General features: G+C 39.9%; 1 protein-coding gene across 7 annotated transcripts in view; it reads right to left on the reverse strand.

The window, feature by feature from the left end:
* Positions 1 to 15,059, reverse strand: part of LOC109971726 (triple functional domain protein) — an 83,170-nt gene that overhangs the window by 18,190 nt on the left and 49,921 nt on the right. For all 7 annotated transcript variants that reach the window (XM_020620159.1, XM_020620157.1, XM_020620160.1 and 4 more), the window contains 22 exons: positions 14,439 to 14,561; positions 12,467 to 12,658; positions 11,548 to 11,717; positions 8,957 to 9,131; positions 8,355 to 8,550; positions 7,297 to 7,463; positions 7,045 to 7,164; positions 6,737 to 6,928; positions 6,032 to 6,181; positions 5,828 to 5,942; positions 5,200 to 5,315; positions 4,930 to 5,052; positions 4,663 to 4,857; positions 4,427 to 4,542; positions 3,984 to 4,050; positions 3,738 to 3,847; positions 2,031 to 2,100; positions 1,663 to 1,752; positions 1,475 to 1,567; positions 1,283 to 1,394; positions 928 to 1,118; positions 474 to 575 (listed from right to left, as the gene is read on the reverse strand). In XM_020620159.1, coding sequence (XP_020475815.1) covers positions 474 to 575; positions 928 to 1,118; positions 1,283 to 1,394; positions 1,475 to 1,567; positions 1,663 to 1,752; positions 2,031 to 2,100; positions 3,738 to 3,847; positions 3,984 to 4,050; positions 4,427 to 4,542; positions 4,663 to 4,857; positions 4,930 to 5,052; positions 5,200 to 5,315; positions 5,828 to 5,942; positions 6,032 to 6,181; positions 6,737 to 6,928; positions 7,045 to 7,164; positions 7,297 to 7,463; positions 8,355 to 8,550; positions 8,957 to 9,131; positions 11,548 to 11,717; positions 12,467 to 12,658; positions 14,439 to 14,561 — 2,985 coding nt within the window. The remainder of the gene's footprint in view (positions 1 to 473; positions 576 to 927; positions 1,119 to 1,282; positions 1,395 to 1,474; positions 1,568 to 1,662; positions 1,753 to 2,030; positions 2,101 to 3,737; positions 3,848 to 3,983; positions 4,051 to 4,426; positions 4,543 to 4,662; positions 4,858 to 4,929; positions 5,053 to 5,199; positions 5,316 to 5,827; positions 5,943 to 6,031; positions 6,182 to 6,736; positions 6,929 to 7,044; positions 7,165 to 7,296; positions 7,464 to 8,354; positions 8,551 to 8,956; positions 9,132 to 11,547; positions 11,718 to 12,466; positions 12,659 to 14,438; positions 14,562 to 15,059) is intronic.

Raw genomic sequence — 15,059 nt, forward strand, 5'->3', positions numbered from 1 at the left:
TGGAGGAGTGGGCCAAAATCCCTGCTGCAGTGTGTGCAAACCTGGTCAAGAACTACAGGAAACGTCTGACCTCTGTAATTGTAAACAAAGGTTTCGGTAACAAATATTAAGTTCTATTTTTCTATTCTATCAAATAATTATTTCATGCAATAAAATGGAAATAAATTATTTAAAAATCTAATAATGTGATTTTCTGGAATTTTTTAGTAGATTCTGTCTCTCACAGTTGAGGTGTACCTATGATGAAAATTACAGATCTTTGTAAGTGGGAAAACTTGAAAAATCGGCGGTGTACCAAATACTTAGTTGCCCTACTGTATATACTTTTAATCTAAAATTTTAAAATTTCCATTGGTACTTTATTGGGTTTCAAAGCTTTGAGTCCCAGTGGCTTTGGGGTTCTGCCATTTAAAACCCATATCGGTTAAACCCTAAAGATTTCAGAAGGAATAAAAGAGAGGACTGTGTTTTACCTTGAGCACAATCTTGTTGTCAGAAGTCGGAGTGCGCCCAACCCATAGAGCAAACTTACAGGGGTCTCCTTCAACATGCTCCGTCACCCCCAACTCTGACGTCTGGTTAAAGTGAGGAATAATACCAGCAGATGTCATCAAAATATCACAAGTGAGCCAAGCAGTCTTCTAAAAGGTTTACCTTGCCACTGCACTACAATGGCTATTTGTAAATACTTTGGACAACTGAGATTTGAGACTGTTGATTCAAGTAGTGGCAATAGGATCTACTTGTATTTTGTAAACGATTGCATTTAAAGATATGAACATTAAAAATGTCATCTACCAATCAAATTTTTCAAAAACTTCTATAAACACTGGCTCTTTAATGCATTGCTCTTAATTCAGTTGAAGTAGTTAAGCAAAGACAAAGATCTAAACTTCATTATGTGGATTTTAATCATCATCTGCTTACAAAAAGTTTGCTCTTGTAGATGTATTTGCTCCTGCCATTTGAGTCCTTGACCTCCTTACTGAAGACAAGAGACATCTCAAAGAGGAACAGATGGCGCTCCCGACCCTTACGGATCAGAGTCTTTGGATCCCAGACCTGGAACGACTCCTGAAGAATAAGCTCACCCTGGGACTCAATGTTTTCATCAAAACCTGGAGAAATGAGGGGCATGAAAATACTTAAAAAAAAACAACAAAAAAAAAACACGTCTGATTTATGAAAACCTGTAATTTGATAGAAGGCAAGCTTTCTACAAATACAGCTAACAGTAAAAGATCACATCATCAATGACTAACAAGTACTGTTTGTTAATCACCTTCCAGCATAGAGAGGTGCATAGCATCGTTGGCTTTCTTAGGAACACTGAGCATCACTTCCAGGCCGTCCTTGATCTCACCTTTACCTTCTTCACAGCAAGTGAGCAGCTCCTAAACAGATGCACAGAGACCATGATAAGAAACCATGGAGACAAGTCACCACAGCAGTGATATTTGGTATGGTGGCTTGCCTTCAGGAGAAGCTGATACTTAGTGATCCTCTGCACAGGTTTGATCAGATAGGAAGAAATGGAGTTGGCCAGTCGGTGTCTTTGTTGAATTTCCTGTTAACACATACACACAGAAAAAAACTGTGATGTGATCGGGCAACAGGTAAGCACTATCCAATTCAATTTCAGCAACCACAGGCAATACTCACATCAAAGTAGTTACCAGCATGTTCTAAGATGAGCTGGGTGGAGTCTGGTTTGTTCTTACAGTAGTTCACGTACATCTGGAACTTATCAGCCTAGAAGAAGAGAGAAATTATTATAAATTATTATATCCTGAAAAATGACAAGTGTTGATAATAATCCAAAAATTTAACATGTTTTATTAACTTAAAAGCAATAAATACATAAATTCTTCTATCTGTGAGCTTAATAAGTAAAATATTTGCTTAACTCCAGAAACATTAATAAACTTATAACTCTAAATGTCCTTTGATACAACACAAGATACAGGATATTTTAAATGGATGGCAGGTTTTGCACACTCAGCAAATGCTGGTGAACAAATGACACATACCCATGTGACAAAGCAATGCCCAACATCTTCTGGTAGCTGCTCATATTTCTCCAACTCTTTGAGAAAGATGCTACAAAGACAAAGAATGAGGGATCAAAATCTGAGACTCAGCAAAGGCTCTTAGAGCTTAATGAAGTGCGATTTTAAATGAAAAATTAAAACATCAACTCTGTATAAACCTTCACTACAGAGGAAAATGTAATATAGCTACTGAAGATACTAAACTTTGTTTTAATATTTGATTGTATTTTAATCCGAGTTTGATTCACATCTGTGGTCTTGGACCCTGCGATATTTTGCTTCCAAGCTCAGTTTAAAATTTGATTCGACACAGGGCTGCACTATTATGGCAAGAGCCATAATGATGATTATTTTGGTTAATAATGAGATCGCGATTCTTTTAACATGATTACTCATTGACTTTCGAAACATCACATTGTTGAACTTCAAAAAAATACCTGACTTTTAACCATAGGTTTTCTGGATCTTTAAACATGATTCATCTGAAAAACAAAGCGCTTCATCTGCCTCACTGTCATTGACATTTCAAGTGAAATTACTTAATACCCTAAATTTATTTCACTTATAAAACTTGGCTACTTCAGGTTAACAGTACTGCTTGTAATAACCTAAAGAACTGCTCAGTCTGCTGGACTGACCAGGGCACAGCCATCTCTCCCCCTCTCGTTTAACATTTAGCCTGTTCCTAACAATTAGCTATCAGCTTAACAAGCATGCTATGGTTAACACTGTTAAGTTCCATACATTAAGATGTGTTCATGTACATGTTTATATGTAAATGTTTATGAGTACAGTATTCTGTTTAGGCTTTTATTGTGAAAACACCGGGAGGTCGGTGAGCGGGAGTGCGCATGTGTTGTGGTGAAGATGGCGGTGGAAAATAAAGTTCAACGTTGAGCAAAGAAAGTGTATCGTACTGTTTAACAAACACAAGCTGGTGGCAAAGCTGAAATTATCAAATTGTCTACAAGTTTATGCTCATTTAGCAGACCCCTCACATCCTGGACAGTCTGTTTGAACTCCTCCCCTCTGGAAGGCGCTACACATCAAGCCAAAACACCTAGACACGGAGACAGCTTCTTCCGCCGGGCCATCTCACATATGAACAGTTATTTTATATTTAAGGGAATGGCATGATGCAGTAAACACCGCTGTGCAACAACATACTGATGGAAATTTAGTATCTCTGTTTTAACTTGTATATATGTATGTGTACATTTTTGTCTTCTGGCTTTTCACTTTTTTACTTGTGGATTTTATATTGTTGTGCACATTGGGGGCCATTGGGTTGGAGTCAGATTCCTTGTATTTCTGACAATACGTGGCAATAAAGTTTATAATTATGCTTATATCTTCTGCCAGATTACTTGACTTCTTACTCACATAGGTTTTATTACATGTACAGTAACGAGCTTACGCGTTGTCATCCTGAGTAACGTTTCACTTGTGAGCAAAATATGCTCACACTGTAGAGCGCTGAAGGAGTGGGCTGGATTTAGAACAAAGGCCAAAACGAGTGCACCATTGCGAAATAGAGAGCAGCATAATAATCCTTTTATCTCAATTATTCTGTATTCATAATTGTTGGAAGCCAAAATTGTAATTAAAAATAAAATTCGATTAATCACCCAGCCCTAATTTGACATACATCACAGAATGACACAAGTCCTAAAATGTGTGTCTTACTTATGGTGGAATTCATAGAGGTCCTGCATGTTTCCAAAGATGATGTGCTCCTTGTTTATGATGCCTGGAGGAATCTCCTCCACTCCACTAGTCATCTCCCACAGGTAGGTCTACATGAACAAGATAAAAAGCAAAACCAGGCTCTTCAACAGGGTTCTGATACATTTTCACATTTTGTGTCAAAAGTTGTGGCACAACTCTGGCATGTAACAGTTTAATAGTGGTGGGTTGTGAAGTTGAACTCACATCCATGCACTCCCGCAAGTCTCGCACGTAGGTTTTTTCTGTCTGAATCAGCTCTGCCATGATGAACCTAAACACACACACACACACACACACGATATACAAAATTAGCAACTGTCATACTGTCCTCATCCACACAATGATCAATCACCATGCCAATAGTTCCCTTTCGACTGGTCTCCTTCAATAAATAATGAAAGAGTTACAGGCCATAAAACTTTGTCATGAACCAGCCAGTCTCTTGTGTCTGCAGTTTACGTGCTGACACAGCAAACAAAACACAAAAAGGGACCTGGTATGTGTAAAACATTTAGATCACATATCTACTATGTATGTACAATTACACTGAATTTAGTCTTTTAGGGGTTAATTGTTATCACTGCTGTTGACAAGGACACTGGCAGATCTTTTAAAAAAAGTGGCATAATCATAAAATGGCGACATACTCCTTTCTGCGTGCAGACTTGCGCTTCTCCTCATTTAGCTCATGGGCGGCATCCCTGAGCTTGACCTCAGACCCTGGAGCTGTGGCTGGGATGATGTCCAACTGGAGATCTTTACTCTGACACAGAAGACAACACGAAAGATTAAATGATTCAAAGAGACAGGCCAAGAAAGTGGCAATGCAACTTATTCGATTTTCTACACCTGTAATCTCCTGCCACAACACATGGCTACTTACTGCCTTGTTAGAGTCTGAGGAGATGCCCAAGGCTTTCTCCAGGCTGCAGCGGTACTTGTCCATGCGCAGGGAAAAGTCTCGATAGCGTTTGTCCACAGCTGTCACCCATTTTTTGATCTCCCCAGCGTGACTGTGGCCTTTCTCACAGAAGCCATCAGCCAGCTGGATCAGCAGCTTCACACGCTCCTTGGTTTGCTGAAGGAGAGGATGAGAGCATGTCATACACACACACACCAAAAAAGACATGTTTCTGCGTGTGAGGCCAACCTTGGCTGTGATGTGGAAGTCCTCATGCTCCTTCATGAGTTCCTGTGTGTGGTGGATACTTGACCCGGTGGAGGTGTGTGTGGACAGGTAAAACTCCCCTGTGTCATGAATCCACTCCAGAGCCTGAACACATCAAACACACAAGATACAAGTGCTGTAAGAATACAGGACAACAGAGAGCAGTGGATGAACATGAGTATGTTGCTATATTACCTCAGCTATTCAAGTGTTTTCACTAAAATATATATTTTTCCCTAAATTCTCAAGTACCTGTTTGGCACTGCGTTCAAACACCACATACTGCTGACACTGGTCTAGCCGTCGTTTCCTCATGGTCCAGAAATGGAGAACACGATTCTCTCTCTGGAGCAGCTCATTGAGGATGTCTGAACGCAAAAGAAACAGAGAAAACACCTAATACACCCAGACAACTCGGACATGAGAAGCCGGGTTTGTAATTACCTTAATTAAATGAATGACCTGCTCTTTAATGAAGACAGCAATTTACTTAAATATGTTACAGGTTTATGTCATAGAGTTAGTACATAGGGCAAATTTTGTATTGTCTCCATGAATGTTACAAAAGTGGTTGCTTAATAATTTAATAATGTAAAACGTATGCGATTTTATTAAGGTGAATTTATGAAGTACAAAACATTCCTTCCTTTAACTTTTTCCCATTCATATGCATTTCTTTATCATATATCGTCATAATATCATATGCACCAATATCAATCCCTTCACTGCAGCTCTACTTGAGCAGGATATTTTACAGCTCCTGAAATTCTCTAGATCAGGGTTGTTCCCAACCTTTTCTGTTAGACATACTCCACCACAGCACTTGTTAAATAAACTACCACCATCATAGGTAATGTTTAATGCATTTTCTGATACTCACTTTTAACCTGCTGTTCTGGTGCTTTGACATGGCTCAGCATCCCTGGCATGTTAACGCTGTTCCTGTGCATGTACTTGAGGAAGACGTCTGCATTTCTTCTGGCCAGAGTGCATGCCTGATTGAAAGATTAACATACACTGAGTTCAGACATGTAATTTGAACCTTTCTTTCCATTTGAGTCTGATTTGTTTGTGTTTGTGTTACCTTGAGGAAAGCCTCCTTTTGCTCCAGGTGCTTACTGATCATGGGTGTGACATGGTCCGTTTCACAATTGGGTCCCAGTTTGTCAGCTCCTCCGCACCAGTCCTCCTCTCTCTTGTATTCCTGCTCCAGGCTCTCCAGCACACTGCACACCTGTGCAGACAAACGCATTCAGTCAGTTGTGTGTGGAACAGTGGTGGAAGAAGTACTCAGATCCCTTACTTAAGTAAAAGTGGCAATACCACAATGTAAAAAAAAAAACTATTAAAGTACTAAAAATAAAAGTACTCATTTCACATTAATGTATATCATATTAGTGAATTATAATTACTGAAGCATTATTGTGTTCATCGCGTTTAATGTAGCTGATATACTTATAATTTGAATTACTGGTGGGTAGCTTGTGAATTTTCTACTGGAGATCAATAGTCTTAGGAATATGCTGTATTTTTTTAGTTAACCTGATTCTGAAAAGTAACTAGTGACTAAAGTTATAAAATAAATGTCGTGCAATAAAACATACAATATTTGTCTCTGAAATCTAGTGAAGTCAAGGTATGAAGTAGCACAAAATAAAAAGTACAGATACCTCATAACTGCACTTAGGTATAGTACTTGAGTAAATGTACTTAGTTACTTTCCACCACTGGTGCAGAATACACTAAATGTTTTGGGACACAGAACCAGTTAAACTGAATGGTCTCCTACCTGTTCAGAGGTCTTATAGAAGGCCACGGAGGCGTTGACCAACTTGAGCCTGTCTTCCATTTTCAGCATGAGCTGCTGCCAGTGGGAGGCCACATTCTCTGCACAGTCTCTGATCAGATCCATGTCATAATGGTTGGCCTGGAGCAGAGCCTCTGCCTTCTGCTGAACTTGGAGGGCACTCTGATGGGTCTTCTGCAGAGGCAAGAGAAAGGATAGGGTTAGAATGAACAAATAATAAGCAATTAACTAAATAGCTTTGGACAGAGACCATAATGGAGGAAACATAGGGAATACAAACACGGTCTTACCTCAATGGCATGTTGAAACTGTTCATGTTCTCTCTGCAGTTGTTCAGCTTCCTGCAGGGAGCTAGCTGTGATTAGACCTGCATTAAGCATTGACTCGCCATTACGAATCCAACCCAGAACCTGGAAAAAACAAACAAATAAAAACCGCACAGAGAAAGCTGTGATCAAATGATTTAACCTTTTTTTTTTTAAAGAACTTGCAATTATACACAGATGGTCCCTTGTTTCTATTTATTTTACTAAGTGTCTTACCTGTTTGACTTCAGCCTGCAGGTGTCTCAGCTGGACACACTGTTCCAAGTGCCTGCGATGCTGCTCAGCTGCCAAGTCCAGCTCTTGCTGCTTTTCATGGAGGAACTCCAGGAGGTCCTGAACTCTTGTGGCCATGTCAACATCCCGGTCACACAGCAGCTCCACACCTGGATTTAAGGACACAAGATCACATTAATAAATAAAAACACCCTGTGAATTATATGATCAGAATGCTCCAAATACACGGATCTCCAGTAGAAAGTTCTTTGTGCAGTTTTAGAGAGCACCTATTAGCATGTGAGATCAGAGGTAAGTTATTATGGTTAGTGTGTGGGTACCTCTCATCACAAACACCAACCGAATCTGACCCGTGACACCTACGCACTATCAATATTAAGCAAATGTAGCCAACTCAGAAATCTATGCAGCAACTGTATCCTGTTTGAACCCTCAGCTGGATGATGACTGATGTGGCAAAAGGGTGACAGTCAAACATCGCTTCACTTCTACTTTACAGCACTTGAGATGTAAGAGATTCTTGTAACAGTATCACAAGTGGGCAGATGCAGAACAGCACAGAAAAATGAATTGTTTTTTTTTTTTCTTTAAACTTGCCACTTGACACAGTTGCAGAAAACATTTTCAATCTCAATGGGATTTTTCTGATAGAGACTAAAGCCCCTTTTCAGACATGCACTGGAACCCTGAAATTCTCAAGACATTATCCAGAGGAGCTGTATGTGAAAATGCAAACATCTGAGTCAGTTGACCCAGACCTTAAGCGGACTTTATCCTGCCATGTTCCTAGTACAAAGTCCATGTATTGTCCAAGTGAGCCAGAGAATACAGCAATGTATGCTCTGGAGTATTCACACAGAGCTAGTGGGCGTATTGATGATGTTCTATCATGTGACCAATGCAAAACTGGAAAAATACAAACATCTGATAGTGAATTAAAACGGTTATTTACAATGAAGATGGCAACAACATTATCTAACTAGAGACACGAATAGTCTGGCTTTAAAAAAGAAAAAAGTCATGGATGGGAGTGCACTCACCAGAGGCCTGGACTTCGTTGACGTACTGCAGCAGCTCCTGTCCCTGGTGGATGACATCAAAGGTGAGGTTGTTCATGGTCAGGGCCTTGTCAGCGTGGTGCTGCAGCCTCTGCTCAGCCAGCGTCAGATCCTCTGTGTCAAAATCATTAATTTGGCCTGTAAGCTCCTCGCTCCAGGACTCCAGGTCAGAGATTATCTGAGGAAAAACAATAAGATTCCAGTTTTCAGAGGTCACGCACAGGTTGCCTATTTAGTAAGAGAGTGCTGTAATGAAACAGAAGTGTTTTGTTTTTTTTAAATAATGCCTATCTTAGTATCTCTACAAAGTCCCAAAACCTTCATTGGGTGAGAAATTTATGGAATGACTGCTAAACTTGAAGGATGTAGCAATAAGGGACAAGATGCATGCGGAGATGCATTTCACGACAAGCTGATACAGTATCACCTGATATCAAAACAGTCTGATACTTAGCTTTTTCCTGTGAAGGCAATTTGACCTTACAGACATGTATTTTTTCTTTACACCTTATCCTGTCACTCAAACACATACTCACACTGTACACACTACACTGACACACACCCCTCCTCCCAAGCAGACTCACATCAATAGCATCCCTCTCGAAGATGCGGAGCTGCAGGAAGAGATCCAGTTTGATCTTCCTCTCTTGGAAGAGCTCCTCCATCTGGGCCTGAGCCTCATCCAGCTGCTGCAGGACACTCTCGATGTGGTTGATGGAGCTATTGTGGGGTGTCTTGTTGCTGGAGATGGCCGAGTCCCTGGAACGCAAAAGCACAATTAAGCAATATGCTGTGAGAGGCCGTGTTGTGTACTTTTAAAACAGCAATAGAGATAATGTTGGGCATGCTGCCAAGTGGACTCAGGCTGCTCTTAAAACTGCTACATAGCACAGCCTGCAGTGTTTTTCTTTCGTGTAATATACAGAAAACCAGGAGATTATAAAAAGGGTGATAAAGATAATTTCATTTAAACCAATGAAAATCTGCTTGAAGAAAGTGAGCAAGGTTCGGTTAGGTTTAAAGTTTCACCTGTAGCAAGATTTTTAAGTTATGATTTCTCTTGGGTTTTTCATTCATTTTTCATTTGAACCTTTATTGAGAAAATAAACTGTCCTTGACTCAAGTCCCACACATTGTTGAAAATTCAGCTCTATTACAAGGCTTTTTTAGGCTAAAGATGGAAATAACATCCATGCGTAAAGTTCCAAATTAATAATGTGTTAATAGAAACCTTGTATAAAATATTAGTGGTAATTAATTACATTTAATTGAGAAGTAATTTAAAAAACAAAAACTATACTGTGCCCTTACATACTCTTGGACAGTGTGGCAGCATACTGTATGTTTACACAGCTCTTGTCCCAAAACAAGCCGTATCTGACACACTTTAAAATGATCATAAACCCAGCTTGTTTTAGTATTGACCTATACTTTGAATTTAAGAAGTACATTATCAGAGAGGCCCATTTTTCAGTGTCAACTTAAATTCGCCATACTATTTACATGTTTAAACCTTTGCTTCCACTGATCCAGAGTTGATGCAATTTGTTTATCACTTTGAGCATGCATTTTTAAAGTGTTATCTAACATATCTGCATGGAATTTTCTTTAGAACTGAGTTACTTACAAAGATAGGTAGTGATTTTCTGCTTTTTGGTATTGTGCTATCAAAGTGAGAAGCTAGTTCACGCTTTCTTACTTCAGAGACTGCAAAAGAGTAATGGCTATTTTACCTAAGAAGTACCCTGCGTATATCATGAGGAATACATGTGACACTTGGTCTAGTAGTTTGTTTTTAAGAGTTTTCAGCACATACAAACAAGCTAAACCTGGTTCTGAACTCATAGACATTATGGTGAGAACATGAAATTCATTGTTGGTTAGTCTCTGTATGAACTGTGCCTAAAATTCCCCCCCCAACAAAATTGGAGAAAAAAAAAATCACTGGTCTTATCCAGACTACTTTGTTTCAACCCCTAATTTGGACTGGTGCTAAAAAATATAAGCAAAAATCACACGTTAGACCACATGCTTTCCAAAAAAAGATCCACACCATTTCATATCATTTTTACTACTTATATTTACCAATAATTCCACCTGTTCTTTTAATATCAGAAGTATTACCTGTTGTGTCTAGATGATTGCTCTTGGAGATTCATGATATCAATGAATTTGAATTCCAACCAACTTTATCCATTATTAAACTGTGACATTCTGGTCACAGTCTTACAGTATTACAGGATGCTGGGTAGAAGGCTACAGACATTCAGTCAGTTACATGTTATTCAGTAGGAATGGTGGCAGTGCTGTTTGTTATCACAGAAAGTTTTCAGGTACTTTGCACAGCCTCCTGTTACATAAGATATTCCATTTAACCACTATCAAAAAGTAAATATCATAAAATTAAAAATTGCTTGTAAAGTCAATGCACTTTTATGGTAATTGTAGTATTTTATAGTACAAACATTGCATCACTAAGCACTCAGTATCAGTAAATAGTCGCACTAGGCCTGAAAAACGTGGTATTGGTGCATCCCTAACAAACAGTACAGTCTCTCTTGCACACACTCAAGCAAAAGGTGTGTACAGTTACAGCTGCACCCTGGGGAGGCTGCCACAGAATCAGACATGCGCTTCAGAAAGCAGACTTATGTAAGAATTCACTGTGGAGCCAATACCCTGGAGAGAGATGGGGGGAGAGAGAGAGAGAGAGAGAGAGAGACAGAAAAAAGGGGGTGGATGAAGAGCAAGAAAGAAGAGGGACTAGAACATCCTCTGTATAAAAATAGAGTTTGAAAATGAGGGTCAATTGAATCCACCTCCTTCCATCCTCTCAGCTTTCTTTGTTGGTTTTCATGCATCTCATTATGGTCGCAATTACACCAACAGACCATTCCATTGCACATATTTAGCTCTCTTCACTGTTTACACATTTATACACATCTAAATTCCAAATCTATGCCAAAGATCTACTCAATCATCTTCAGTGGGAGAAAAACTAAGTGATAATTATGTTAAGTAGACCTATATTTTAATTTATTTATTTATTAGGTTTTGTTAATCATTTTCTCAGAGGGCCATTTTATTACTTTTGTGGGGCACAACATGTGCACTGTTTGCTTGTTTTTAACGCTCAACTCTGTTTTCAGTTGTAGTCAGGTCTGTTCATCTCTACCTGAGCTGCTGAATGAGGTCCTCTCCCTCCTTGATGACGTTGACGGTGACCTGTAGTGTGGTTTGCTGCTGCTGGCCAAAGCGCTTGATCAGATCCTGCACAGCCTCCACTGACTCGGCGTAAACGTCATCCAGCAGCTCCTTCTGTAGCTCTTCGAGCCAGGTCCAGAGCTACGAGAGGAGGGGTGTCAGGTAAAGACGTTTATTAGTATGAAGCTGGACGTGTTTTGCAATGTAATTCAATTGAATTACGGCACAGACAGCTCCTATGCTAATGAGCTGGCAATGAGGCTCACACTAACCTGCGCCTCTCAAACCTCTGAGCAGAATACACGCATAATATACATGCACAGATGCTGTGTATCTGAGTTTATACCATTTTAACATGCAAACTTTTAACACAAATGTGATCTCACTTTTTGCCGCTACAAAAGCGATTTAATGATGGCGCTCTGACTTCCATCAGTTCTGAATCTTTCTAGTAATTTTATGGTCACATTAAAAACCTTTACCTAAATCAAATCTTCATACTAAAACAGGGGTGGCCAATTCCAGTCCTCAAGGGCCTTCTGACTGGCTGAACACTCCTGAGCCAGGTAATCAGCAGCAGGCCAGGCAGGGATAGTTGGAAAACAAGCAGGACAGCGGCACTAAAGGACTGGAACTGGCCACCCCTGGTCTAAAATCTATCCCAAATTGTCTCAATTTAAAACTATAATTTGGAAACTGGAGAAAAATGTACTCAGGTTTAAAAAATGTCTCTGCCTGTGACTAAGTGGCTAAAAGCAAAACAATACACACTTATTCCAATGTACCTGTGATTTATTCCCCTCTTGCTCAGAGAGCACTGTGAAAGCTCTCATCCACACCAACACTCAGCCCACCATCCTCTTCAGCATTACATCATCTCCCCTGCCTACCTCTTTGACGTGTGTGTGGAAGGCGACAGACATGTCCAGCAGGACTTTGCGCTGCTCCACACGGCGAACAAAGTCTTGGATTCTGTCTTCGAGCTGGTGGGCAGCCTGGTAGATCTCCTCTGGATCGCACTCTCCCGTCTGGGCCAGCTGTTCGGCTGCCTCCAGCAGCTTGTCTGCATTGGTGTAGGTATTCTACAGAGAGAGATGGATTAACCCAGGAAGACAATGTAATGCAACCAAAATATATTTGGGTGTTTGGACAGAGAAGAGGCAGGGAGACAATTCAAAATGAGATATGCAGAAGACATACACACTGATCAGCCATAACATTATGACTCTTGCTGCAATGTCGCCTGTCAGTGTGTGGGATACATTAGGCAGCAAGTGAACATTCAGTCCTCAAAGTTGATGTGTCAGAAGCAGGAAAAACAGGCAAGTATAAAGATGTGAATGACTTTGACAAGGACCAAACTGTGATGTCTAGAGAAAGAGATAGATACTTTATTAATTCTGAGGGAAATTCAGAAATTACCAAAATCACAGCACACCAAAATAAATAAATGCATAAAAGTGTATGACTAAAATACAAAGTATAAAAAAGTATTAAAAAATATGAAAAATTACATGCAAATTTGTGCAGAAATGAATATTGAGTGCAAGGATAAAAACAAATGGATGACTGGGTCAGAACATCTCCCACACTGCAGGTCTTGTTGGGTCTTCACGGTCTGCAGTGGTTAGTACCTACCAACAGTGTCTAAGGAAGGACAGAAAGTGAACCAACGACAGGGTCATGGACGCCCAAGGTTCACTGATGATCTACTGTAGAATAAACTTTTACATTTCATTCATCCTTTTCAAAAGATTCTATTATATTTGAATATTTTTTTAAATGGGTGAAAATGAGAAATACTATACATTGGTCAATATGAAGAGAAACATTCAGTGACTACAGTGGTGATATCACACCTGTGGAATTTGTCAAAAAAATCATCTCTAATTTGTCCTCACGACCAGTCTTCACTCCATTTACATAAGCTTTTCACTGAATAGTTGATAGTTGTGCTCTTCGTGACAGTAAAACTATGGAAGCAAACAGACTGACAGAAGATGCACAATGAGCTGTAGAGTGACATGAGCACCAATCAACTGTCGCACTGACTCCAACGTACACAGTATCAGGCAGGTGGTGTTAATGTTATGGCTGATCAGTGTACACCGAGTGGGTCAGTGACAGCAGAAACAGTGAGAGGAAATGACGATAGCATGGGTGAAGGCGAGATAAAGAAGATACTACAGAAACAATAAAAATATTAAAGTGGAATATCACTGAGTCAGTCATCAATAGCTATCTCATGTTGGAGACAGACACCCACACACACCCACACTCAGTCCTACGGACAAATTAGAGTCGCCAATCATCCTAAGCTGCATGCTTTTGGACGGTGAGAAGAAGCTGGAGTACCCAGAGAGAACCCACACAGGACCAGGGAGAACATGCAAACTCCGCACAGAAAGGCCCTGGGTTGGCCCAGGCTCAAACCCGGAACCATCTTGCTGTGAGGCAACAGCGCTGACCGCCGCGCCCCTCTTTATGTGGTGTGACAAAGCAAAGCAAAGCACACCAAATTACATAGCACTTTTCTAAACAAACTGTTAAAGTGTTGCACAAAAATATACAAACAAGAAAATAAGATATAAAAAAAACCTAATCAAAAGTTCTTTATATAGCACTTTACATCATCATCAAAAGAAATCGACATGCCTCAGACTGCACTGAAATCAAAATCCTGTGTGAATAAATACGTTTTCAATAAGCTACGTAATAAAGTGAGATTAGCAGCTGTTCTGATGATAATGATATAATAATCCCACCATATCTGTTGTGTCTGCCAATCAAAAAAAAACATTACAAGTGATACACTGGCTTGACACTAACACAGTGACAGAAAGAGAAATAAAATAAACATACCTGTGCCACTTCCTCAAAGTCTTCATGCCGTTTCTGCAGAGCTCGGGCTCGGTGGAGGGACTTCCCCACACCTGTGTGTTTGCTGAGGAAGGCCTCGCCATGGTTCTCTATCCAGTCCAGCACCTGTGCAGTGAGACACATGGTGAGCAATTTAGTAGATGGAAATAGAAAAACATGTTCAATCCAGTTTGTATAACTGGGTGCTGAATTATATAAAAAAAACTATATACTGAGTAATGAAGAGTACAGCAGCACTTCTATAAGTTAACTGTTTATACTCCATGTAAAAATAAACCAGTGACACCAATGTAAGGATAAAGAGTTAACTTACTGGGGTGCTGTCACAGTCTTAATAATATACAGCAATATACAACATTAGGAAATAGGTATCCACAAGGGGGCGCTCTAAGGTGGTAGTGGAGCCACAAGTGTTGCTGATAATCAAAAGAGTGCATAAGAAGAGGGATGACCAAAATAATGATCCGTATTGTATGAGACCTTGCACTGAGCTTTTCTTTTCACACTCCTCTCCCTGCACTTTGTCCTTCATAGTGTTAATGGATGCATTAATGAACGGCATCTGCCTGGACATATGACCCAATTCAGTTGCCATAGCAACAG

This window comes from Monopterus albus, unplaced genomic scaffold, assembly GCF_001952655.1.
Source record: "Monopterus albus unplaced genomic scaffold, M_albus_1.0 scaffold233.1, whole genome shotgun sequence".
NCBI lineage: Eukaryota > Metazoa > Chordata > Actinopteri > Synbranchiformes > Synbranchidae > Monopterus > Monopterus albus.